At 51.3% G+C, this 25,639-nt stretch overlaps 1 protein-coding gene across 1 annotated transcript in view; it reads right to left on the bottom strand.

Moving 5' to 3' along the window:
- Positions 1-25,639, bottom strand: part of LOC106612779 (intraflagellar transport protein 80 homolog) — an 82,300-nt gene that overhangs the window by 23,416 nt on the left and 33,245 nt on the right. The window contains 2 exon segments of the mRNA XM_014214253.3: positions 2,640-2,770; positions 2,773-2,797. Coding sequence (XP_014069728.3) covers positions 2,640-2,770; positions 2,773-2,797 — 156 coding nt within the window.

The raw sequence follows: 25,639 nt of genomic DNA on the forward strand, positions 1-25,639 counted from the left end.
GGTGAGCGTGATCTGTGTATTCTACCTGCATGGTCCTCCTGTTGGTGAGGGTGATCTGTGTGTTGTACCTGCATGGTTCTCCTCATGGTGAGGGTGATCTGTGTGTTCTACCTGCATGGTCCTCCTCTTGGTGAGGGTGATCTGTGTGTTCTACCTGCATGGTCCTCCTCTTGGTGAGGGTGATCTGTGTGTTCTACCTGCATGGTCCTCCTCTTGGTGAGGGTGATCTTTGTTCTCTACCTGCATGGTCCTCCTCTTGGTGAGGGTGATCGGTGTTCTCTTCCTGCATCGTCCTCCTCTTGGTGAGGGTGATCTATGTGTTCTACCTGCATGGCCCTCCTCTTGGTGAGGGTGATCTGTGTTTTCTACCTGCATGGTCCTCCTCTTGGTGAGGGTGATCTGTGTGTTCTACCTGCATGGCCCTCCCCTTGGTGAGGGTGATCTGTGTGTTCTACCTGCATGGTCCTCCTCTTGGTGAGGGTTATCTGTGTGTTCTACCTGCGTGGTCCTCCTCTTGGTGAGGGTGATCTGTGTGTTCTACCTGCATGGTACTCCTCTTGGTGAGGGTGATCTGTGTGTTCTACCTGCATGGTCCTCCTCTTGGTGAGGGTGATCTGTGTGTTGTACCTGCATGGTCCTCCTCTTGGTGAGGGTGATCTGTGTGTTGTACCTGCATGGTCCTCCTCTTGGTGAGGGTGATCTGTGTGTTCTACCTGCATGGTCCTCCTCTTGGTGAGGGTGATCTCTGTGTTCTACCTGCATGGTCCTCCTCTTGGTGAGGGTGATCTGTGTGTTCTACCTGCATGGTCCTCCTCTTGGTGAGGGTGATCTGTGTGTTGTACCTGCATGGTCCTCCTCTTGGTGAGGGTGATCTGTGTTCTACCTGCATGGTCCTCCTCTTGGTGAGGGTGATCTGTGTATTCTACCTGCATGGTTCTCCTCTTGGTGAGGGTGATCTGTGTGTTCTACCTGCATGGTTCTCCTCATGGTGAGGGTGATCTGTGTGTTCTACCTGCATGGTCCTCCTCTTGGTGAGGGTGATCTGTGTGTTGTACCTGCATGGTCCTCCTCTTGGTGAGGGTGATCTGTGTGTTGTACCTGCATGGTCCTCCTCTTGGTGAGGGTGATCTGTGTGTTCTACCTGCATGGTCCTCCTCTTGGTGAGGGTGATCTGTGTGTTCTACCTGCATGGTCCTCCTCTTGGTGAGGGTGATCTGTGTTCTACCTGCATGGTCCTCCTCTTGGTGAGGGTGATCTGTGTGTTCTACCTGCATCGGCCTCCTCTTGGTGAGGGTGATCTGTGTTCTACCTGCATGGTCCTCCTCTTGGTGAGGGTGATCTGTGTGTTGTACCTGTATCGGCCTCCTCTTGGTGAGGGTTATCTGTGTGTTCTACCTGCATCGTCCTCCTCTTGGTGAGGGTGATCTGTGTGTTCTACCTGCATGGTTCTCCTCTTGGTGAGGGTGATCTGTGTGTTCTACCTGCATTGTCCTCCTCTTGGTGAGGGTTATCTGTGTGTTCTACCTGCATGGTCCTCCTCTTGGTGAGGTTAACCTCGTGTTCTACCTGCATGGTCCTCCTCTTGGTGAGGGTGATCTGTGTGTTCTACCTGCATGGTCCTCCTCTTGGTGAGGGTGATCTGTGTGTTCTACCTGCATTGTCCTCCTCTTGGTGAGGGTTATCTGTGTGTTCTACCTGCATGGTCCTCCTCTTGGTGAGGGTGATGTGTGTGTTCTACCTGCATGGTTCTCCTCTTGGTGAGGGTGATCTGTGTGTTCTACCTGTAATGTCCTCCTCTTGGTGAGGGTGATCTGTGTGTTCTTCCTGCATGGTCCTCCTCTTGGTGAGGGTGATCTGTGTGTTCTACCTGCATTGTCCTCCTCTTGGTGAGGGTGATCTGTGTGTTCTACCTGCATGGTCCTCCTCTTGGTGAGGGTGATCTGTGTGTTCTACCTGCATTGTCCTCCTCTTGGTGAGGGTGATCTGTGTGTTCTACCTGCATGGTTCTCCTCTTGGTGAGGGTGATCTGTGTGTTCTACCTGCATTGTCCTCCTCTTGGTGAGGGTGATCTGTGTGTTCTACCTGCATGGTCCTCCTCTTGGTGAGGGTGATGTGTGTGTTCTACCTGCATGGTTCTCCTCTTGGTGAGGGTGATCTGTGTGTTCTACCTGCATGGTCCTCCTCTTGGTGAGGGTGATCTGTGTGTTCTACCTGCATGGCCCTCCTCTTGGTGAGGTTAACCTCGTGTTCTACCTGCATGGTCCTCCTCTTGGTGAGGGTTATCTGTGTGTTCTACCTGCATGGTCCTCCTCTTGGTGAGGTTAACCTCGTGTTCTACCTGCATGGTCCTCCTCTTGGTGAGGGTGATCTGTGTGTTCTACCTGCATTGTCCTCCTCTTGGTGAGGGTGATCTGTGTGTTCTACCTGCATTGTCCTCCTCTTGGTGAGGGTTATCTGTGTGTTCTACCTGCATGGTCCTCCTCTTGGTGAGGGTGATCTGTGTGTCCTACCTGCATGGTCCTCCTCTTGGTGAGGGTGATCTGTGTGTTCTACCTGCATTGCCCTCCTCTTGGTGAGGGTGATCTGTGTGTTCTACCTGCATGGTCCTCCTCTTGGTGAGGGTGATCTGTGTGTCCTACCTGCATCGTCCTCCTCTTGGTGAGGGTGATCTCGAAGCTCCTCCACTTCCAGCGCTGCTCCACCACGTAGGCGAAGATGACGTGTCCTTTCCCACAAGCCCTCGTGAGCTGCGTGCCGTCTGCTGACCAGTGTTAGGCTTCTCCAACGCATACGACCACTAGAGAGAGACAGAGAGAGACAGACAAAGTGAGAGAGAGACAGACAAAGAAAGAAAGATAGAAAGAGAGAGAGATACAGACAAAGAAAGAAAGAGACAGACAGACAGACAGACAGACAGACAGACAGACAGACAGACAGACAGACAGACAGACAGACAGACAGACAGACAGACAGACAGACAGACAGACAGACAAAGAAAGAGAGACAGACAAAGAAAGAGAGAGAGACAGACAAAGAAAGAAAGAGACAAAGAAAGAAAGAGAGAGAAAAAGAGAGAGACAGACAGATAGAGAGACAGAGAGAGAGAAGGAAAGAGGAAGTCAGAGAGAGACAGAGAGAGAGATTGTTGAGTAAATGGCAAAAAAAAAATGTATTTGGTAGTACTGTACTTACTTAATCAATGCACAATTTCAAACAATAAGACAGATACTGTGCAGACACAAAGGGCTATAAGGGGTACAGTAAGCCAGGGCGGTTAGGGATAGAGAGAGGGGTGGGGGTGAACAGGGATAGGTGCAGTATGGGGGTAGTGGGGGTTTTGGTTGGGTGCATGACAGCCCCCCCCATGTAAACTGTGTGTAAGAGACACGGGTTGAGTCAGGGCCCAGACACTGAGCTGTGATGAACTGTGAGACACTGAAGGAGCGTTCAGGCCTGCCAAGTCCAGCACTCGCGCTCGTAAACATGCACTCTGCTATCCTCATCTATTACAACTAGCCAGAGTTCTGGGGGGGGGGGGGGGGGGGGGGGGGGGTGCACACACAATCAAGAGCCAAACAGTGATTACCCAAACCTTTTCCTTTCTTTTTAAAGGTATATTTTACGTGTGTGTGTGTGTGTGTCGGGGGTGTAGCGGAGTTATTTTGGTGTGTTGGTGTGAGTCAGTGACACCCATCGAGGCAGCTGAAAAGAGGCTGCAGCTCCTACCAACTCCCCAGCATGCCGTTTGGAACACACCACACCACCACAACAACACAGTTACTCACTAAGGCCACTAGAACACCCCCCCCTCTCCAAGATATTCCTTCGCACTCTTTTCTTCTCTCACTGCTCTCTCTCTCCTCTCTCTTAGCGTTCTGCAGAGTATCACACAAAGCCTATTCTGTTATTTGGCTTCTGGTTTAGAAATCCAGCCTGTCAGAGGGCTTATGATTGAGATGAGATAGTTTGAGCTTGCAGTTGTGTTTTTTCAACCTGTTGGGGTGCGTGTGAGAGAGAGATCTCAGTGTTGATGGATGATATTTGGGGCTTGACTTATGGAGAGGTCAGATTAGCAATGCCAAACTTAAACAGCTAGCTACACAAGAACCAGGACTGTAGTGTGAAAGGGAACTCTCCTGCTTCCCCACTCAGTCTCGTCCGTCGCTCTTTACCCTTCTTTCTCAACTATGTCTCTCATTCTCCACCCTCTCTCTCTTTACCCCTCACTACCCTGTCTCTGTACCCCTATCTAGCCCCCCTCTGTCTCTCCTTTACTCCTCCCTACCTCCTTTCACCCCTTCCCTCTCTCCTCTCTTTGTCCACAGTCTAAATTAGGGACATTCCTCCATGTGCACCCAAAGACAATGATGACCTTCCCTTGGTGACCTTTAACCCCTGACCCCTCAGCCCCTTCCATTGTGCAGGTGGCTGGCAGGGCTCACCAGCTTTACCAGCCATCCCTTTTTTCTGTGTCACCCCTCTCCTCTGGTCTAGTCTGTGACCCCTGACCTCTATGCCTCAGCTCTTTCCTGTGTGCAGGTGGCAGGGCTGAGGCTGCTTACAGAGGGAGAAACTGCTAACACTAACATTACCCTAGCGCTGCCTGTTAGAGACTGGACGGGACGCCAAGTGCTGCGCTGCACAGAAAAGGTCTGTGTTGGTTTCATGTGCTGAGGTGTGGCTTTGTATACGGTCTCAGCCAGCAGGTTGGGGCAATCTCTCTCTCTCAGAGTGGCCGGTGGCCACGGTCAAAGCAGAGGATTTCCTTGGTCAGCTTCCTCCCGTGTAGTACTGTATCAGGACCCCAAATAGCCACAACAAAAAAAATGATATAAAAAGACCCTCTTTACCAATCTGGACAATACATTTCTTGTTAAACTCATATCAAAGGTGGTGTTTTCTGTCATTTCGCTTCTGCACGGCCTGCTCCTTTTACCTCTACCGCGCTCTCCCTCCTTCCTCATAAATCCTGCGATAGAAATTACTTTCCTTATTTTTCGGTGTACGCGTGCATGTGTGTGCTGCAAAGATAAACAGGGTCCGGCCACATAAAGGCCGCTGCAGGGCTTTGAAGTGTACTTTTATATACCTTTCGTCCAAACATCAGCGCTGTGCTTGGACAGGCTCCACCGCCAACGAGAGCATACACGCTTAAAATAATAATACCCCATCTATTCTTCAGCAAAAATCCAAGCCGCTACGTTTTAGAGCTCCCCTGAGGGAGAGGAGGGGGCGGAGGGGGGAGAGGGGGTCAGAGATGCAGCTGAATGTATACACATGATATCGGCCTGAGAAGCATTTTTGGATTTGTGCTTACTTAATGCTTTTAACACATTGGGCCATTTGACTCCTGCTGCAGCAAGCATACGTTTGTGCGTGTATGAGAAAGAGAGAATACGGGTGTAGAATGAAATGTGTATAAGACAGATGGTGGGGTGTGCAAATGTAATGTATTCACAGTGTGTGTGTGTGTGTGTGTGTGTGTGTGTGTGTGTGTGTGTGTGTGTCTAAAAGGTGAGAATCCCCGGACTCAGTTGCACTTTTGTTGTCAGGCAGTGAGTGAGTTTGGGACACTGGGGGGAGTCCTGTAGCTCTTGTGAGAGAAGAGGTTACTCTACCTCTTTCTGCTCCCTTCTCATTCTACCCCCCCCCCCCCGCCCCCCTCCCCTCCCCCCATGAATAACCTCCCTTTCACTCTCCTTTCTCTACCTTTATCTTTCCCCAGGACTAGCCCCCCTATCACACTCTCTCTTTCGTAACTCCCTTCCTCTCACAAAAGGTGTCAGCATTAGGTAGTACTGTAGCAAGTGCTTCCCAAAAGCGCAGAGTCCTATTATGGCCCTCTTTAAGATCCCGGGGGTCCACTCCACAACATAGATCTGTCGATAGACTGTCTCCAGACTGCAGGAGTAAATCAGGACCTGCCTGGACCTGGAGCAGTGCTGGTTCACCTCTGGGCCACAGAGCTCCACTCCAGGACTCTCTGTTCTCAACCACAATTCAGTATTAGGAAGGTCTCAGCCATAGACAACCATAGAGCGCTTCAGCCATAGACAACCATAGAGAGCTTCAGCCATAGACAACCATAGAGAGCTTCAACCATAGACAACAATAGAGAGCTTCAGCCATAGACAACAATAGAGAGATTCAGTCATAGACAACCGTAGAGTGCTTCAGCCATAGACAACCGTAGAGTGCTTCAGCCATAGACAACCGTAGAGTGCTTCAGCCATAGACAACCGTAGAGAGCTTCAGCCATAGACAACCGTAGAGTGCTTCAGCCATAGATAGCTTCAGCCATAGACAACCATAGAGTGCTTCAGCCATAGACAATCAGAGTGCTTCAGCCATAGACAACCGTAGAGAGCTTGAGCCATAGACAACCGTAGAGAGCTTGAGCCATAGACAACCGTAGAGAGCTTCAGCCATAGACAACCGTAGAGAGCTTCAGCCATAGACAACCGTAGAGAGCTTCAGCCATAGACAACCGTAGAGAGCTTCAGCCATAGACAACCGTAGAGAGCTTCAGCCATAGACAACCGTAGAGAGCTTCAGCCATAGGCAATCGTAGAGAACTTCAGCCATAGACAACCATAGGGAGATTAGTGATAGAGTGGGAAATAGGGAAGAGAGGAGCGAGGGAAGGGGAGAGAAGGATGAGAGGAGGGATATAAGGGCTGAAAGGGGATGAGAGGAGCGATGGAGGCGGATCAGTCAGCAGTAGATTTGCTGACTAGTTTGATTGGAGCCAAAAGGGATGATCCTGGCCCTGCTTCAACCACTCTGCTCTCTCCTCAAGAACACTTGACTAGCTAGGGGATATTCACAATCACTCTGGAAACTGGGGAGGGAGAGAGAGGGGGGAGCAGCAGGAGAAGGGGAGAGCCCTGTGAAGAAGAAGGGTGGAGGGGTGCTGGTAAGGGTCTGCTCTGGTCACTGAGCCGTGTCTATAATGGGCAGCTTTGTGGCCAGAGGGAAGGTGACAGACATGACGTGGAGCTCTGCTGAGGTCTGTGGGAGAGAGAGGGGGGAGGAGAGAAAGAGAGACCCTTGGCTCTTACAATGATCTCATGCACACAGACAGCACACAGCAGCTTAACACTATACAACATATACACACAGCAGCATAACACTATACAACATATACACACAGCAGCATAACACTACACAACATATACACACAGCAGCATAGCACTATACAACATATACACACTGCAGCATAGCACTATACAACATATACACACTGCAGCATAACACTATACAACATATACACACTGCAGCATAACACTATACAACATATACACACTGCAGCATAACACTAAACAACATATACACACTGCAGCATAACACTATACAACATATACACACTGCAGCATAGCACTATACAACATATACACACTGCAGCATAACACTATACAACATATACACACTGCAGCATAACACTATACAACATATACACACTGAAGCATAACACTATACAACATATACACACTGCAGCATAGCACTATACAACAAATACACACTGCAGCATAGCACTATACAACATATACACACTGCAGCATAGCACTATACAACATATACACACTGCAGCATAACACTATACAACATATACACACTGCAGCATAGCACTATACAACATATACACACTGCAGCATAACACTATACAACATATACACACTGCAGCATAGCACTATACAACATATACACACTGCAGCATAACACTATACAACATATACACACTGCAGCATAACACTATACAACATATACACACTGAAGCATAACACTATACAACATATACACACTGCAGCATAGCACTATACAACAAATACACACTGCAGCATAGCACTATACAACATATACACACTGCATGATAGCACTATACAACATATACACACTGCAGCATAACACTATACAACATATACACACAGCAGCATAACACTATACAACATATACACACTGCAGCATAACACTATACAACATATACACACAGCAACATAACACTATACAACATATACACACTGCAGCATAGCACTATACAACATATACACACTGCAGCATAGCACTATACAACATATACACACAGCAGCATAGCACTATACAACATATACACACTGCAGCATAGCACTATACAACATATACACACTGCAGCATAACACTATACAACATATACACACTGCAGCATAACACTATACAACATATATACACTGCAGCATAACACTATACAACATATACACACTGCAGCATAGCACTATACAACATATACACACTGCAGCATAACACTATACAACATATACACACTGCAGCATAACACTATACAACATATACACACTGCAGCATAGCACTATACAACATATACACACTGCAGCATAGCACTATACAACATATACACACTGCAGCATAACACTATACAACATATACACACTGCAGCATAACACTATACAACATATACACACAGCAGCATAGCACTATACAACATATACACACTGCAGCATAACACTATACAACATATACACACTGCAGCATAACACTATACAACATATACACACTGCAGCATAGCACTATACAACATATACACACTGCAGCATAACACTATACAACATATACACACTGCAGCATAACACTATACAACATTTACACACAGCAGCATAACACTATACAACATATACACACTGCAGCATAACACTATACAACATATACACACTGCAGCATAACACTATGCAACATATACTGCTCACATGATCATTCAGAGAAGTAAAGGATATACACACACCTGTCTAGAGAGTTAACATGGGTGTATTAACCTGATTCACACCTCACCCTCACACACTCCTCACCCTCACACTCTCCTCACCCTCACACACTCCTCACCCTCACACACTCCTCATCCTCACACACTCCTCACCCTCACACACACCTCAGCCTCACACACTCCTCACCCTCACACACTCCTCACCCTCACACACTCCTCACCCTCACACACACTCCCCTCACCATCACACACTCCTCACCCTTACACACACCCCACCCTCACACACTCCTCACCCTCACACACTCCTCACCCTCACCCCACCCTCACACACTCCTCAGCCTCACACACTCCTCACCCTCACACACTCCCCACCCTCACACACTCCTCAGCCTCACACACTCCTCAGCCTCACACACTCCTCAGCCTCACACACTCCTCACCCTCACACACTCCTCACCCTCACACACACCCCACCCTCACACACTCCTCACCCTCACACACTCCTCACCCTCACACACTCCTCACCCTCACACACTCCTCACACACACCTCACACACACACCTCAGCCTCACATGATCATGCGTTAGCTGCACTGTGGTGATAAGCCCGGTGGCTGAGGAGAATAGACTCTATGGGATGATGTTACTAAGGAGTATGATTTGTGAAAGTGGCACTTTGTCCTCTCCCCCTTTGTCTTTTCATTGTCTGGATCCCTCTTTCTTTAAAGCTCAAACTCACGCGATGTTCCAGACTATGGGTTCCAGCACGCAACCACCTACACACGCAGGCATACATACAAAGAAACACACTTCAACAGAGACACATACTTGTACACACACAAGAAGATAAACTCAGTCACTCACTCAAACACAAGCCCCCTCTCTCTTACACACACAGGCAACAGACCAGTCAGACAACAGTGCCGCCCTCTTTAGGGAACATTTGCTCCCTCCCTCCGTTTCACTGCACATACGTTTGCCATTAAGATTGGCAGGTGCTGTGAGCCTGCCGCTTCTCCCGACTGCTGTAACGTGCCACAGCGAGCTGCAGGGAAAAATACTTCAAACTGATCTCAAAGACATGGAGGCGGTAACTACTCAAACCCCCCATCCTCACTACAGCACCAGCCAGAGAGGCAAAATTCTCCCTCCCTCCCTCCCTCCCTCCCTCTTGGTTTTTTGGGAGGTTGGAGGAGAGGGAGAGATAAAGAGAAAGACAGTGATTTTTAAATAACAGATCGGTCCTCCCTTCATCCCTGCCCTGAGTTCTCTCCACCTGGAGCAGTACTTTGGGCTGGGGGCTGGAGGGGGGACTTGGCTGGGACTGCAGAGGGGACTGGGCTGGTCTGGGGCAGGGAAGGGGTTAATGACACATGTTTGGGCTAATGGCTCCCAGCGGAGCTATCTGCTGATTCAGCCCCATTACATCAGACGCATTAAATATGTCTGCACTGACCGCTGCAGACAGGTCTGCTTCTCCTCACAGCACGCTAATCGGCAGGGTGGCATGTCCCTCATCTCCCAGGTCTCCCCCTCCTGAAGGCCTCCCTACTCTAAAGGGAGAGAATAAAGGAGGGGGACAGAGTGAGAAAGAAGGAGAGTGCAAGTATGTGTGTGTGGTTCCTCTTTATCACTGTTTAAACCCACTGTCTCTCTCTGAAGACCTAGTCTAGCGTTTGCTTAACTTAATAAAGTTAGTTAGCCTAGCTCTGATCTATCATCGACAGTGTGGCTAATTCTATATTAGGCACACCAGTGTGGCTAGCCTATAGCTTGGTTAACATGATAAATCAGTTTGGCTACTGGATAGCTGGCTGCTTGAAGAGCCCAGCTGGCCTCAGTTAGCCTCAGTGTTCCTGAGAGACGACCTGGCAGGGCAGATATGGGGTGTAAATCCCTACACGAACCCTCACATTAATGTACACTACCACGCAGGCATGGACAGACACACACGTGCGCACACACACAAGCACGAACGTGTGTATGCACGCAAGTGCGAGCTCGCACACACACACTCTTGATGGCACTCATAACTCAATATTTTGTCGATCCGCTGGACAGGGTGGATGAGAGCGGTTAATAAATAGCAGCATAGCATCTCCATCTGATTGATGCACACTGAGGGAGGGAGTCGGACCATTAGAAGACTCATAGAGCATTTCCTGTACACACACACCATCTTTCTCTCTCTGTTCCCCGAACTCTGCCAGCTGCAAGAAGCACCAAACAAACAGCAAGCCCAATAAAGGGGAGCATAAATCTGCTGCTAGTAGAACAGTGTGTGTGTGAAGGCATAGACATCCATGGAGTCTAACACTCATGGCTTGTTCTCTGCAGACATCCACAAACAAGGAGAAAAATGCTCACATTTTCCACTGTTATTATTACTGTATCTAGTGTCACAGCTCTGTCATTATTCTTGTAAGTAGTGTAAGAAAGGCTAAAAGTAATCCATGTGTTGAGGTGGAGGAGGGAGAGGTGGAGGTGGAGGGGGGCCCATCAATCTCTCAGCAGATTAGGAGGAGTTGTAAACATCGCTCTGCAGTGACCCGGGCCCCCCTCACAGGCCCATGGAGCTGGGGCTGTAGTAGCTGGACTGTGTTGGGTTGTGCTTTGTGATCTGGGTTGGTACTTTGGCCTGTGCTGGGCTGTGCTGAACTGGCATGGCAAGGCTTGGGCGTGTTCTGGGATGTACTGGGTCGTGCTGGGGGCTGGAGGTGAGGAGGTAAGGAGCTCCCAGCTAGGGAGAGGAGCTGTAGGGACGAGCTGACCCTGTTTAGAACACCTCTCCAAGGTGGAGGGGGTGGTGGCGTTGACCCCGTACAAACCAACCCCTCCCTTGACCTTGTCCACCCCTCCCCAGGGGCAATCCATCATACCAAACACACACATACAACCGTCTGCCTAAAACTATATCTGCAGATAAAAGTCTTTAAGAGGGAGTAGAGAGGCAAAATGTCAAGGGCTCTTTGGGAGCAAAATGATGTGCATCTCTTTCTAATAAAGCCTGGCCCACTGCATTAAATTACACGCTATCAAACAGAACCAAGACTCAGGCCCATAAAAGAGCTGCTTTGAAACGTCCCATGGCACCGCATAGTCTGAGCTTCCTTAATCACACTGAGACTCACACACACGCTCTGCTCAGACCCTCTGTCTGTCTGCCCACTGTCTCAGAGAGAGAGACACACACACAAACACACACACTTGCATGAATACACACACACACAAGCGCACTGATCCACTTTTCACTGTTTTTTTGTGTAACCAGTCACCTGTGAGGAGAGCATATCCGTGTGCAAAACTGAAGTGGCCCCCTATTCTCAGCCTCTGGTCAAAACTAGTGCACTACATAAGGAATAGGGTGTAATTTAAGATGCAGCTTGTGTATTTTTACCCCGGCAATAGGAACTTAAGATTGTAAAATAAACTAGCAGTCAGGAAGGCCTAGTTCATCAGCACTGGAAGAGGTCTCCACAGAATCTCTTTCACATTACTTTCTCTCTGCCTCTCTTTGCTTTGGCACTTTTTTGTCAAAGTGAGGGTATTCCGAAGTAAAAAAATTCAGGAGCCCGGCTTGTGTGTGAGAGAGAGCGAGAGAGAAAGAGAAAGAGAGAGCAAGTGTGTGTGATGCAGAGCATTCTAGAGGGAGCCAGGATTGCGTCCCCTCAGTGAAATTCAATGCCTTAATAACACTGTATCCATAACACATCCCAACTACGTTTCCGTCTGTCAAAAGAATTGACACAATAAAGGCTCCAACTCCCGTCTACCTAGAGACCATCTTTCAGTCTCCGCTAAACGTGAAACATTAAGACATTCTTAGAAACTGTCTATAATAACACACAATAGTCCGTATATAGAAGTAAAAGCTAGAGATAAACATAGGCTGGTGAAAAGCAGGCCATCTCTCTGCATTGTAATATAGGCTTGGCTCCCAAAGACACAGAGCCTTGGCCTGGGGGTTGTATCGAGTGGCACAAGTCAGAGATTTGGCAGGAAGGGAGAGGGTAATGATATACACATGGCTTCATGCTGGAGCCTCAACACAGTAACCATAGACACATGCTGGGGCCTCCTGGGAATCATCAGCAGGACACAGCTGTGTGCCCGCCAGCAGAATTCAATTAGCACCACTCAGTTGGGGGCACTACACAGCTGGGGGCACTACACAGTTGGGGGCACTACTCAGCTACGGGCACCACTCAGCTAAGGGCACCACTCAGCTAGGGGCAACACTCAGCTAGGGGCACCACTCAGCTAGGGGCACCACTCAGCTAGGGGCACCACTCAGCTAGGGGCACCACTCAGCTAGGGGCACCACTCAGCTAGGGGCACCACTCAGCTAGGGGCAACACTCAGCTGGGGGCACCACAGAGCTGGGGGCACCACAGAGCTGGGGGCACCACTCAGCAACGGGCACCACTCAGCAACGGGCACCACTTAGCTAGGGGTACCACTTAGCTAGGGGCACCACTTAGCTAGGAGCACCACTCAGCTGGGGGCACTACTCAGTTGGGGGCACAACTCAGCTAGCAGCACCACACAGCTGGGGGCACAACTCAACTGGGGGCACTACTCAGTTTGGGGCACTACTCAGCTAGGGGCACTACTCTGTTGGGGGCACTACTCTGTTGGGGGCACTACTCAGCTACGGGCACCATTCAGCAGCTAAGGGCACCACTCAGCTACAGGCAACACTCAGCTAGGGGCAACACTCAGCTCGGGGAAACACTCAGCTCGGTGCAACACTCAGCTCGGGGCAACACTCAGCTAGGGGCACCACTCAGCTAGGGGCACCACTCAGCTAGGGGCACTACTCAGCTACGGGCACCACTCAGCTACGGGCACCACTCAGCTACGGGCACCACTCAGCTAGGGCACTACTCAGTTGGGGGCACAACTCTGTTGGGGGCACCACTCAGCAAGGGGCACCACTCAGCTAGGGGACTAATCAGCGGGGGCACTACTCAGCTACGGGCACCACTCAGCTACGGGCACCACTCAGCTAGGGGCACCACTCAGCTAGGGGCACCACTCAGCTAGGGGCACCACTCAGCTGGGGGCACTACTCAGCTAGGGCACTACTCAGTTGGGGGCACAACTCTGTTGGGGGCACCACTCAGCAAGGGGCACCACTCAGCTAGGGGACTAATCAGCGGGGGCACTACTCAGCTACGGGCACCACTCAGCTACGGGCACCACTCAGCTACGGGCACCACTCAGCTAGGGGCACCACTCAGCTAGGGGCACCACTCAGCTGGGGGCACCACTCAGCTACGGGCACCACTCAGCTGGGGGCACTACTCAGTTGGGGGCACAACTCAGTTGGGGGCACTACTCAGCTGGGGGCACAACTCAGTTGGGGGCACTACTCAGTTGGGGGCACAACTCAGTTGGGGGCACTACTCAGCTGGGGGCACCACTCAGCTGGGGGCACCACTCATTTGGGGGCACTACTAAGCTAGGGGCACTACTCAGCTATGGGCACCACTCAGCTAGGGGCACCACTCATTTGGGGGCACTACTAAGCTAGGGGCACTACTCAGCTAGGGGCACTACTCAGCTGGGGGCACTACTCAGCTGGGGGCACTACTCAGTTGGGGGCACTACTCAGCAAGGGGCACTACTCAGCTAGGGGCACTACTCAGTTGGGGGACTACTTAGCTAGGGGCACTACTCAGATAGGGGCACTACCCAGCTGGGGACACTACTCAGATAGGGACACTACTCATCTAGGGGCACGACTCAGATGGGGCACTACTCAACTATGGGCACTACTCAGTTGGGGGCACTACTCAGCTATGGGCACTACTCAGTTGGGGGCACTACTCAGCTATGGGCACTACCCAGCTGGGGACACTACTCACCGAGGGACACTACTCATTTGGGGCACGACTCAGCTACGGGCACGACTCAGGTAGGGGCACGACTCAGGTAGGGGCACGACTCAGGTAGGGGCACGACTCAGCTAGGGGCACGACTCAGCTAGGGGCACGACTCAGCTGGGGCACTACCCAGCTAGGGACACTACTCAGCTAGGGGCACTACTCAGCTGGGGACACTACTCAGCTGGGGGCACAACTTATCTGGTGGCACTACTCAGCTGGGGGACACTTCTCAGCTGGGGACACTACTCAGCTATGGGCACTACCCAGCTGGGGACACTACTCAGCGAGGGACACTACTCATTTGGGGCACGACTCAGCTACGGGCACGACTAAGCAAGGGGCATGACTCAGCTGGGGACACTACTCAGCTGGGGACAACACTCATCTAGGGGCACTACTCAGCTAGGGGCACCACTCAGTTGGGGGCACTACTCAGTTGGGGGCACTACTCAGCTAGGGGCACTACTCAGCTAGGGGCACTACTCAGTTGGGGGACTACTTAGCTAGGGGCACTACTCAGATAGGGGCACTACCCAGCTGGGGACACTACTCAGATAGGGACACTACTCATCTAGGGGCACGACTCAGCTAGGGGCAATACTCAGCTGTGGGCACTACTCAGCTAGGGGCACTACTCAGCTAGGGGCACTACTCAGCTGGGGACACTACTCAGTTGGGGGACTACTTAGCTAGGGGCACTACTCAGATAGGGGCACTACCCAGCTGGGGACACTACTCAGATAGGGACACTACTCATCTAGGGGCACGACTCAGATGGGGCACTACTCAGCTATGGGCACTACTCAGTTGGGGGCACTACTCAGCTATGGCCACTACTCAGTTGGGGGCACTACTCAGCTATGGGCACTACCCAGCTGGGGACACTACTCAGCGAGGGACACTACTCATTTGGGGCACGACTCAGCTACGGGCACGACTCAGGTAGGGGCACGACTCAGGTAGGGGCACGACTCAGCTAGGGGCACGACTCAGCTAGGGGCACGACTCAGCTGGGGCACCAGTCATCTAGGGACACTACTCAGCTAGGGGCACTACTCAGCTGGGGGCACTACTCAGCTGGGGGACACTTCTCAGCTGGGGACACTACTCAGCTATGGGCACTACCCAGCTGGGGACACTACTCAGCGAGGGACACTACTCATTTGGGGCACGACTCAGCTACGGGCACGACTCAGCAAGGGGCATGACTCAGCTGTGGACACTACTCAGCTGGGGACACTACTCAGCTGGGGACAACACTCATCTAGGGGCACTACTCAGCTAGGGGCACCACTCAGTTGGGGGCACTACTCAGTTGGGGCACAAATCAGCTGGCGGCACTACTCAGCTGGGGGACACTTCTCAGCTGGGGACACTACTCAGCTATGGGCACTACCCAGCTGGGGACACTACTCAGCGAGGGACACTACTCATTTGGGGCACGACTCAGCTACGGGCACGACTCAGCAAGGGGCATGACTCAGCTGGGGACACTACTCAGCTGGGGACAACACTCATCTAGGGGCACTACTCAGCTAGGGGCACCACTCAGTTGGGGGCACTACTCAGTTGGGGGCACTACTCAGCAAGGGGCACTACTCAACTAGGGGCACTACTCAGTTGGGGGACTACTTAGCTAGGGGCACTACTCAGATAGGGGCACTACCCAGCTGGGGACACTACTCAGATAGGGACACTACTCATCTAGGGGCACGACTCAGCTAGGGGCACCACTCAGTTGGGGGCACTACTCAGTTGGGGCACAAATCAGCTGGCGGCACTACTCAGCTGGGGGCACTACTCAGCTGGGGGACACTTCTCAGCTGGGGACACTACTCAGCTATGGGCACTACCCAGCTGGGGACACTACTCAGCGAGGGACACTACTCATTTGGGGCACGACTCAGCTACGGGCACGACTCAGCAAGGGGCATGACTCAGCTGGGGACACTACTCAGCTGGGGACAACACTCATCTAGGGGCACTACTCAGCTAGGGGCACCACTCAGTTGGGGGCACTACTCAGTTGGGGGCACTACTCAGCAAGGGGCACTACTCAGCTAGGGGCACTACTCAGTTGGGGGACTACTTAGCTAGGGGCACTACTCAGATAGGGGCACTACCCAGCTGGGGACACTACTCAGATAGGGACACTACTCATCTAGGGGCACGACTCAGCTAGGGGCAATACTCAGCTGTGGGCACTACTCAGCTAGGGGCACTACTCAGATAGGGGCACTACCCAGCTGGGGACACTACTCAGATAGGGACACTACTCATCTAGGGGCACGACTCAGATGGGGCACTACTCAACTATGGGCACTACTCAGTTGGGGGCACAACTCAGCTATGGGCACTACTCAGTTGGGGGCACTACTCAGCTATGGGCACTACCCAGCTGGGGACACTACTCAGCGAGGGACACTACTCATTTGGGGCACGACTCAGCTACGGGCACGACTCAGGTAGGGGCACGACTCAGCTAGGGGCACGACTCAGCTAGGGGCACGACTCAGCTAGGGGCACGACTCAGCTGGGGCACCAGTCATCTAGGGACACGACTCAGCTAGGGGCACGACTCAGCTGGGGCACCAGTCATCTAGGGACACTACTCAGCTAGGGGCACGACTCAGGTAGGGGCACGACTCAGCTAGGGGCACTACTCAGCTATGGGCACTACCCAGCTGGGGACACTACTCAGCGAGGGACACTACTCATTTGGGGCACGACTCAGCTACGGGCACGACTCAGCAAGGGGCATGACTCAGCTGTGGACACAACTCAGCTGGGGACACTACTCAGCTGGGGACAACACTCATCTAGGGGCACTACTCAGCTAGGGGCACCACTCAGTTGGGGGCACTACTCAGTTGGGGCACAAATCAGCTGGCGGCACTACTCAGCAAGGGGCACTACTCAGCTAGGGGCACTACTCAGTTGGGGGACTACTTAGCTAGGGGCACTACTCAGATAGGGGCACTACCCAGCCGGGGACACTACTCAGATAGGGGCACTACCCAGCCGGGGACACTACTCAGATAGGGACACCACTCATCTAGGGGCACGACTCAGCTAGGGGCAATACTCAGCTGTGGGCACTACTCAGCTAGGGGCACTACTCAGCTAGGGGCACTACTCAGCTGGGGACACTACTCAGCTGGGGACACTACTCAGCTAGGGGCACTACTCAGCTGGGGGCACTACTCAGTTGGGGCACTACCCAGCTAGGGGCACTACTCAGCTGGGGGCACTACTCAGTTGGGGCCCCCAGCTGGGGCACCCAGCTGGGGGCACTACTCAGTTGGGGCACTACTCAGCTGGGGCACTACCCAGCTAGGGGCACTACTCAGCTAGGGGCACTACTCAGTTGGGGTACTACTCAGCTAGGGGTACTACTCAGCTAGGGGCACTACTCAGCTAGGGGCACTACTCAGCTAGGGGCACTACTCAGCTGGGGACACTACTCAGCTAGGGGAACTACTCAGCTGGGGACACTACTCAGCTAGGGGCACTACTCAGCAAGGGGCACTACTCAGCAAGGGGCACTACTCAGCAAGGGGCAACACTCAGTTGGGGGCACAAATCATCTAGGGACATTACTCAGCTAGGGACACCACTCATCTAGGGGCACTACTCAGTTGGGGCACTACTTAGCTAGGGGCACGACTCAGATGGGGCAATAATCAGCTGTGGGGACTACTCAGCTATGGGCACTACTCAGCTATGGGCACTACTCAGCTATGGGCACTACTCAGTTGGGGGCACTACTCAGCTATGGGCACTACTCAGTTGGGGGCACTACTCAGCAAGGGGCAACACTCAGTTGGGGGCACAAATCATCTAGGGACATTACTCAGCTAGGGACACCACTCATCTAGGGGCACTACTCAGTTGGGGCACTACTTAGCTAGGGGCACGACTCAGATGGGGCAATAATCAGCTGTGGGGACTACTCAGCTATGGGCACTACTCAGCTATGGGCACTACTCAGCTATGGGCACTACTCAGTTGGGGGCATTACTCAGCTATGGGCACTACTCAGTTGGGGGCACTACTCAGCAAGGGGCAACACTCAGTTGGGGGCACAAATCATCTAGGGACATTACTCAGCTAGGGACACCACTCATCTAGGGGCACTACTCAGTTGGGGCACTACTTAGCTAGGGGCACGACTCAGATGGGGCAATAATCAGCTGTGGGGACTACTCAGCTATGGGCACTACTCAGCTATGGGCACTACTCAGCTATGGGCACTACTCAGTTGGGGGCATTACTCAGCTATGGGCACTACCCAGCTGGGGACACTACTCCGCTGGGGGCACTACTCAGCTATGGGAACTACTCAGTTGGGGGCACTACTCAGCAAGGGACACTACTCATTTGGGGCACTACTCAGCTACGGGCACGACTCAGCTAGGGGCACTACTCAGTTGGGGTACTACTCAGCTAGGGGTACTACTCAGCTAGGGGCACTACTCAGCTAGGGGCACTACTCAGCTAGGGGCACTACTCAGCTGGGGACACTACTCAGCTAGGGGAACTACTCAGCTGGGGACACTACTCAGCTAGGGGCACTACTCAGCAAGGGGCACTACTCAGCAAGGGGCACTACTCAGCAAGGGGCAACACTCAGTTGGGGGCACAAATCATCTAGGGACATTACTCAGCTAGGGACACCACTCATCTAGGGGCACTACTCAGTTGGGGCACTACTTAGCTAGGGGCACGACTCAGATGGGGCAATAATCAGCTGTGGGGACTACTCAGCTATGGGCACTACTCAGCTATGGGCACTACTCAGCTATGGGCACTACTCAGTTGGGGGCACTACTCAGCTATGGGCACTACTCAGTTGGGGGCACTACTCAGCAAGGGGCAACACTCAGTTGGGGGCACAAATCATCTAGGGACATTACTCAGCTAGAGACACCACTCATCTAGGGGCACTACTCAGTTGGGGCACTACTTAGCTAGGGGCACGACTCAGATGGGGCAATAATCAGCTGTGGGGACTACTCAGCTATGGGCACTACTCAGCTATGGGCACTACTCAGCTATGGGCACTACTCAGTTGGGGGCATTACTCAGCTATGGGCACTACCCAGCTGGGGACACTACTCCGCTGGGGGCACTACTCAGCTATGGGCACTACTCAGTTGGGGGCACTACTCAGCAAGGGACACTACTCATTTGGGGCACTACTCAGCTACGGGCACGACTCAGCTAGGGGCACGACTCAGCTAGGGGCACCAGTCATCTAGGGACACTACTCAGCTGGGGCACCAGTCATCTAGGGACACTACTCAGCTAGGGGCACTACTCAGCTGGGGGCACGACTTATCTGGTGGCACTACTCAGCTGGGGGACACTTCTCAGCTGGGGACACTACTCAGCTGGGGGCACGACTTATCTGGTGGCATTACTCAGCTGGGGACACTTCTCAGCTGGGGACACTACTCAGCTGGGGACACTACTCAGCTACGGGCACGACTCAGCTAGGGGCACGACTCAGCTAGGGGCACGACTCAGCTAGGGGCACGACTCAGCTGGGGGACACTTCTCAGCTGGGGGACACTTCTCAGCTGGGGACACTACTCAGCTGAGGACAACACTCATCTAGGGGCACTACTCAGCTAGGGGCACTACTCAGCTGGGGGCACTACTCAGCTGGGGGCACTACTCAGCTGGGGGCACTACTCAGCTAGGGGCACTACTCAGCTGGGGGCACTACTCAGCTGGGGGCACTACTCAGCTAGGGGCACTACTCAGCTGGGGGCACGACTTATCTGGTGGCACTACTCAGTTGGGGCACAAATCAGCTGGGGGCACTACTCAGCTGGGGGCACTACTCAGTTGGGGCACAAATCAGCTGGGGGCACTACTCAGCTGGGGGCACTACTCAGTTGGGGCACAAATCAGCTGGGGGCACTACTCAGCTAGGGGCACGACTCAGTTGGGGGCACTACTCAGCTATGGGCACTACTCAGCTATGGGCACTACCCAGCTGGGGACACTACTCCGCTGGCGGCACTACTCAGCTATGGGCACTACTCAGTTGGGGGCACTACTCAGCGAGGGACACTACTCATTTGGGGCACGACTCAGCTACGGGCACGACTCAGCTACGGTTACGACTCAGCTAGGGGCACGACTCAGCTGGGGCACCAGTCATCTAGGGACACTACTCAGCTAGGGGCACTACTCAGCTGGGGGCACGACTTATCTGGTGGCACTATTCAGCTGGGGGACACTTCTCAGCTGGGGACACTACTCAGTTGGGGACAAGACTCATCTAGGGGCACTACTCAGCTGGGGACAACGCTCATCTAGGGGCACTACCCAGTTGGGGGCACTTCTCAGCTGGGGACACTACTCAGCTGGGGACACTACTCATCTAGGGGCACTACCCAGCTAGGGGCACTACTCAGTTGGGGCACTACTCAGTTGGGGCACAAATCAGCTAGGGGCACTACTCAGCTGGGGGCACTACTCAGCTAGGGGCACTACTCAGCTGGGGGCACTACTCAGCTGGGGGCACTACTCAGCTAGGGGCACTACTCAGCTAGGGGCACTTCTCTGCTAGGGGCACTACTCTGCTAGGGGCACTACTCTGCTAGGGGCACTACTCTGCTAGGGGCACTACTCAGTTGGGGCACTACTCAGTTGGGGCACTACTCAGTTGGGGGCACTACTCAGTTGGGGGCACTACTCAGTTGGGGGCACCACTCAGTTGGGGGCACCACTCAGTTGGACCCTACTCAGTTGGGGCACCACTCAGTTGGGGGGACCACTCAGTTGGACCCTACTCAGTTGGGCACCACTCAGTTGGGGCACCACTCAGTTGGGGGCACCACTCAGTTGGGGGCACCACTCAGTTGGGGGCACCACTCAGTTGGGGGCACCACTCAGTTGGGGGCACCAATCAGTTGGGGGCACCAATCAGTTGGACCCTACTCAGTTGGGGCACCACTCAGTTGGGGGCACCACTCAGTTGGGGGCACCACTCAGTTGGGGGCACCAATCAGTTGGGGGCACCAATCAGTTGGACCCTACTCAGTTGGGGCACCACTCAGTTGGGGGCACCACTCAGTTGGACCCTACTCAGTTGAACCCTACTCAGTTGGGGCACCACTCAGTTGGGGGCACCACTCTGTTGGGGGCACCACTCAGTTGGGGGAACTACTCAGTTGGGGGCACTACTCAGCTGGGGGCACTACTCAGCTGGGGGCACTACTCAGATGGGGGCACTACTCAGTTGGGGGCACCACTCAGTTGGGGGCACCACTCAGCTGGGGGCACTACTCAGCTGGGGGCACTACTCAGCTGGGGGCACTACTCAGCTGGGGGCACCACTCAGTTGGGGGCAGCAATCAGTTGGGAGCACCAATCAGTTGGGAGCACTACTCAGTTGGGGGCACTACTCAGCTGGGGGCACTACTCAGCTGGGGGCACTACTCAGCTGGGGCACCACTCAGTTGGGGTCAGCAATCAGTTGGGAGCACCAATCAGTTGGGAGCACTACTCAGTTGGGGGCACTACTCAGCTGGGGGCACTACTCAGATGGGGGCACTATTCAGATGGGGGCACTACTCAGATGGGGGCACTACTCAGATGGGGGCACTACTCAGATGGGGGCACCACTCAGTTGGGGGCCCTACTCAGCTAGGGGCACTACTCAGCTGGGGGGAGCAGTACTGACTATACCTTTAGCAGCACTCAGCTGAGAGTCTCCTGCGGCCAACAGTAACAGCAGCAGAATGAGTTAGGGCCAGCCACCGGAGGACTGGGGGGGTCAAAGATCAGGGGGTGAGGTGGTGACACATCTCCCATAAGTGTGGAGTGTGTGTATTATTTTTGTGTGTGAAAGACAGTGTGTGTGTTGTACTCCATCTATGAGTGTGTGAAAAGTGTGTTTGTGTGTGTATGCGTGTGTGTGTTGGGGGGAGGGTTGAGAGAGAGGGAGAGAGAGGTTATTAATTCTCCTGAGCAGCGGCACTCGTGGCAGATTCTAATTAGATTACCCATCTCAGGGTAGAGATGTGAGCCAACAGGCGGGGCCAGGTTACCCCCGTAACACTGAGGTGTGTGTAGAAAGAAGCTAATAGCAGCCCTCTATAGGACTCAGTCCCAAATTGACCCTGGTGTAGTACACACACTGTTGATATTGGTAAGCATGGCAGGAGAGGACTGACTGGAGAAGCACTAACAACACATATTTACTGCTGTCAAAGGGTAAAATGTCTGACTTACTTTTTTACATAATACCTTAGTATTCCTGCACACACAAACAGGCATCCACACTAATAAATAGGGCTCTTACGTAATTGAATAACCGTGTAACTGATAAAAACCATCATGAAAAAAATAACTAGAAAAAACTTTTAAATAGCCCTACATTCATTTTAGGATTTTTTGTTGTTGTATTAACTTTAATTTCATGTAGATAAACATTATCTAATAGCAGGGAGTGATTACAAATGATTATAAGTAATTATTTTGCTAACTTAGTCTGTTAAACTTTCTCATCTTTCCCCCCTTGCTTTGATGCTTAAGCACCTAAGCTAGATGCTTGGGGTATAGAGCGGTATAGGCTATGGCACTTCAGTAAAAAAAAAAAATCTTTGATGTGTGGACTTTTTTTTATACAATGCACGTTTTCATTGCTTGCTAGTAAATAAATGAGTCAGGCTTCTTTAAAAAAAAAAGGTTGGATGTATCTGACTATTCATTAATTATTCAACAGCAGTCGATAAGGTTGTTCTGGCTCTGAGGTCTATAATGCACAAATGTTATTTCAAATGGACAATGTACCAATCCACTCCAACTTGGAATGGTTTCATTTGATAAGGAATTTTTTCTTAATTTACAGTGCATTCGGAAAGTATTCAGACCCGTTGACTTTACCACACGTTGTTATGTTACAGCCTTATTCAAAAATGTCTCAATTGTTTGGTTTTTTTCATCATCAATCTACACACAACACCCAATAAAGACAAATCAAAAGCAGACATTTTTGCAAACGTATATATATATATATAAAATAATATATATATATATATATATATATATATATATATATATTGCATTTACATACAGTACCAGTCAAACGTTTAGACACAGCTACTCATTCAATGGTTTGCTTTATTTTGACAATTTTCTACATTGTAGAATAATAGTGAAGACATCAAAACTATGAATTAACACATATGGAATCAAGTAGTAACCAAAAAAGTGAAATAAATCAAAATATATTTTAGATTCTTCAAAGTAGCCATCCTTTGCCTTGATGACAGCTTTCCACACTCTTGGCATTCTCTCAACCAGCTTCACCTGGAATGCTTTTCCCAACAGTATTGAAGGAGTTCCCACATATGCTGAGCACTTGTTGGCTGCTTTTCCTACACTGCGGTCCAACTCATCCCAAACCATCTCAATTGGGTTGAGGTCGGATGATTGTGGAGGCCAAGTCATCTGATACAGCACACCATCACTCTCCTTCTTGGTCAAATAGCCCTTACACAGCCTGGAGGTGTGTTTTGGGTCATTGTCCTGTTGAAAAACAAATGATAGTCCCACTAAGCGCAAATCAGATGGAATGGCGTATCACTGCAGAATGCTGTGATAGCCATGCTGGTTAAGTGTGCCTTGAATTCTAAATAAATCACAGACCGTGTCACCAGCAAAGCACCCCCACACAATCACACCTCCTCCTCCATGCTTCATGGTAGGAACCACATATGCGATGATCATCCGTTCACCTACTCTGCGTCTCACAAAGACACGGCAGTTGGAACCAAACATCTCAAATTTGGACTCATCAGACCAAAGGACAGCTTTCCACCGGTCTAATTGCTCATGTTTCTTTGCCCAATCAAGTCTCTTCTTCTTATTGGTGTCCTTTAGTAGTGGTTTCTCAGCAGCAAATCAACCATGAAGGCATATTCACGCAGTCTCCTCTGAACAGTTGATGTTGAGATGCGTCTGTTACTTGAACTCTGTGATGCATTTATTTGAGCAGCAATCTGAGGTGCAGTTAACTCTAATGAACTTATCCTCTGCAGCAGAGTTAACTCTGGATCTTCCTTTTCTGTGGTGGTCCTCATGAGAGAGAGTTTCATCATAGCGCTTGATGGTTTTTGTGACTGCACTTGAAGAAACTTTCAAAGTTCTTGAAATGTTCTGCATTGACTGACCTTCATGTCTTAAAGTAATGATGGATTGTCGTTTCTCTTTGCTTATTTGAGCTGTTCTTGCCATAATATGGACTTGGTCTTTTACCAAACAGGGCTATCTTCTGTATACCACCCCTACCTTGTCACAACACAACTGATTGGCTCAAAACCATTAACAAGGAAAGAAATTCCACAAATGAACTTTGAACAAGGCACACTAGCTAATTGAAATGCATTCCAGGTGACTACCTCATGAAGCTGGTTTAGAGAATGCCAAGAGTGTGCAAAGCTGTCATCAAGGCAAAGGGTGGCTACTTCTAAGAATCTCACATATAAAATATGTTTATTTGTTTAACACTTTTGGTTACTACATGATTCCATATGTGTTATTTCATAGTTTGATGTCTTCACTATTATTCTACAATGTAGAAAATAGTAAAAATAAATAAAAACCCTTGAATGAGTAGGTGTGTCCAAACTTTTGACTGGTACTGTAAGTATTCAGACCCTTTACTCAGTACTCTGTTGAAGAACATTTGGCAGCGTTTACAGCCTCAAGTCTTCTTGGGTATGACGCTACAAGCTTGGCACACCTGTATTTGGGGAGTTTCTCTCATTCTTCTCTGCAGATCCTCTCAAGCTCTGTCAGGTTGAATGGGGAGGGTTGCTGCACAGCTATTTTCAGGTCTCTCCAGAGATGTTCGGTCGGGTTCAAGTCTTGGCTCTGGCTGGGCCACTCAAGGGTATTCACTCCTGCGTTGTCTTGGCTGTGTGCTTAGGGTCATTGTCCTGTTGGAAGGTGAACCTTTGCCCCAGTCTGAGGTCTTG

Source organism: Salmo salar, chromosome 09 (genome assembly GCF_965601325.2).
Source record: "Salmo salar chromosome 09, fSalSal1, whole genome shotgun sequence".
Taxonomy (NCBI): Eukaryota; Metazoa; Chordata; class Actinopteri; order Salmoniformes; family Salmonidae; genus Salmo; species Salmo salar.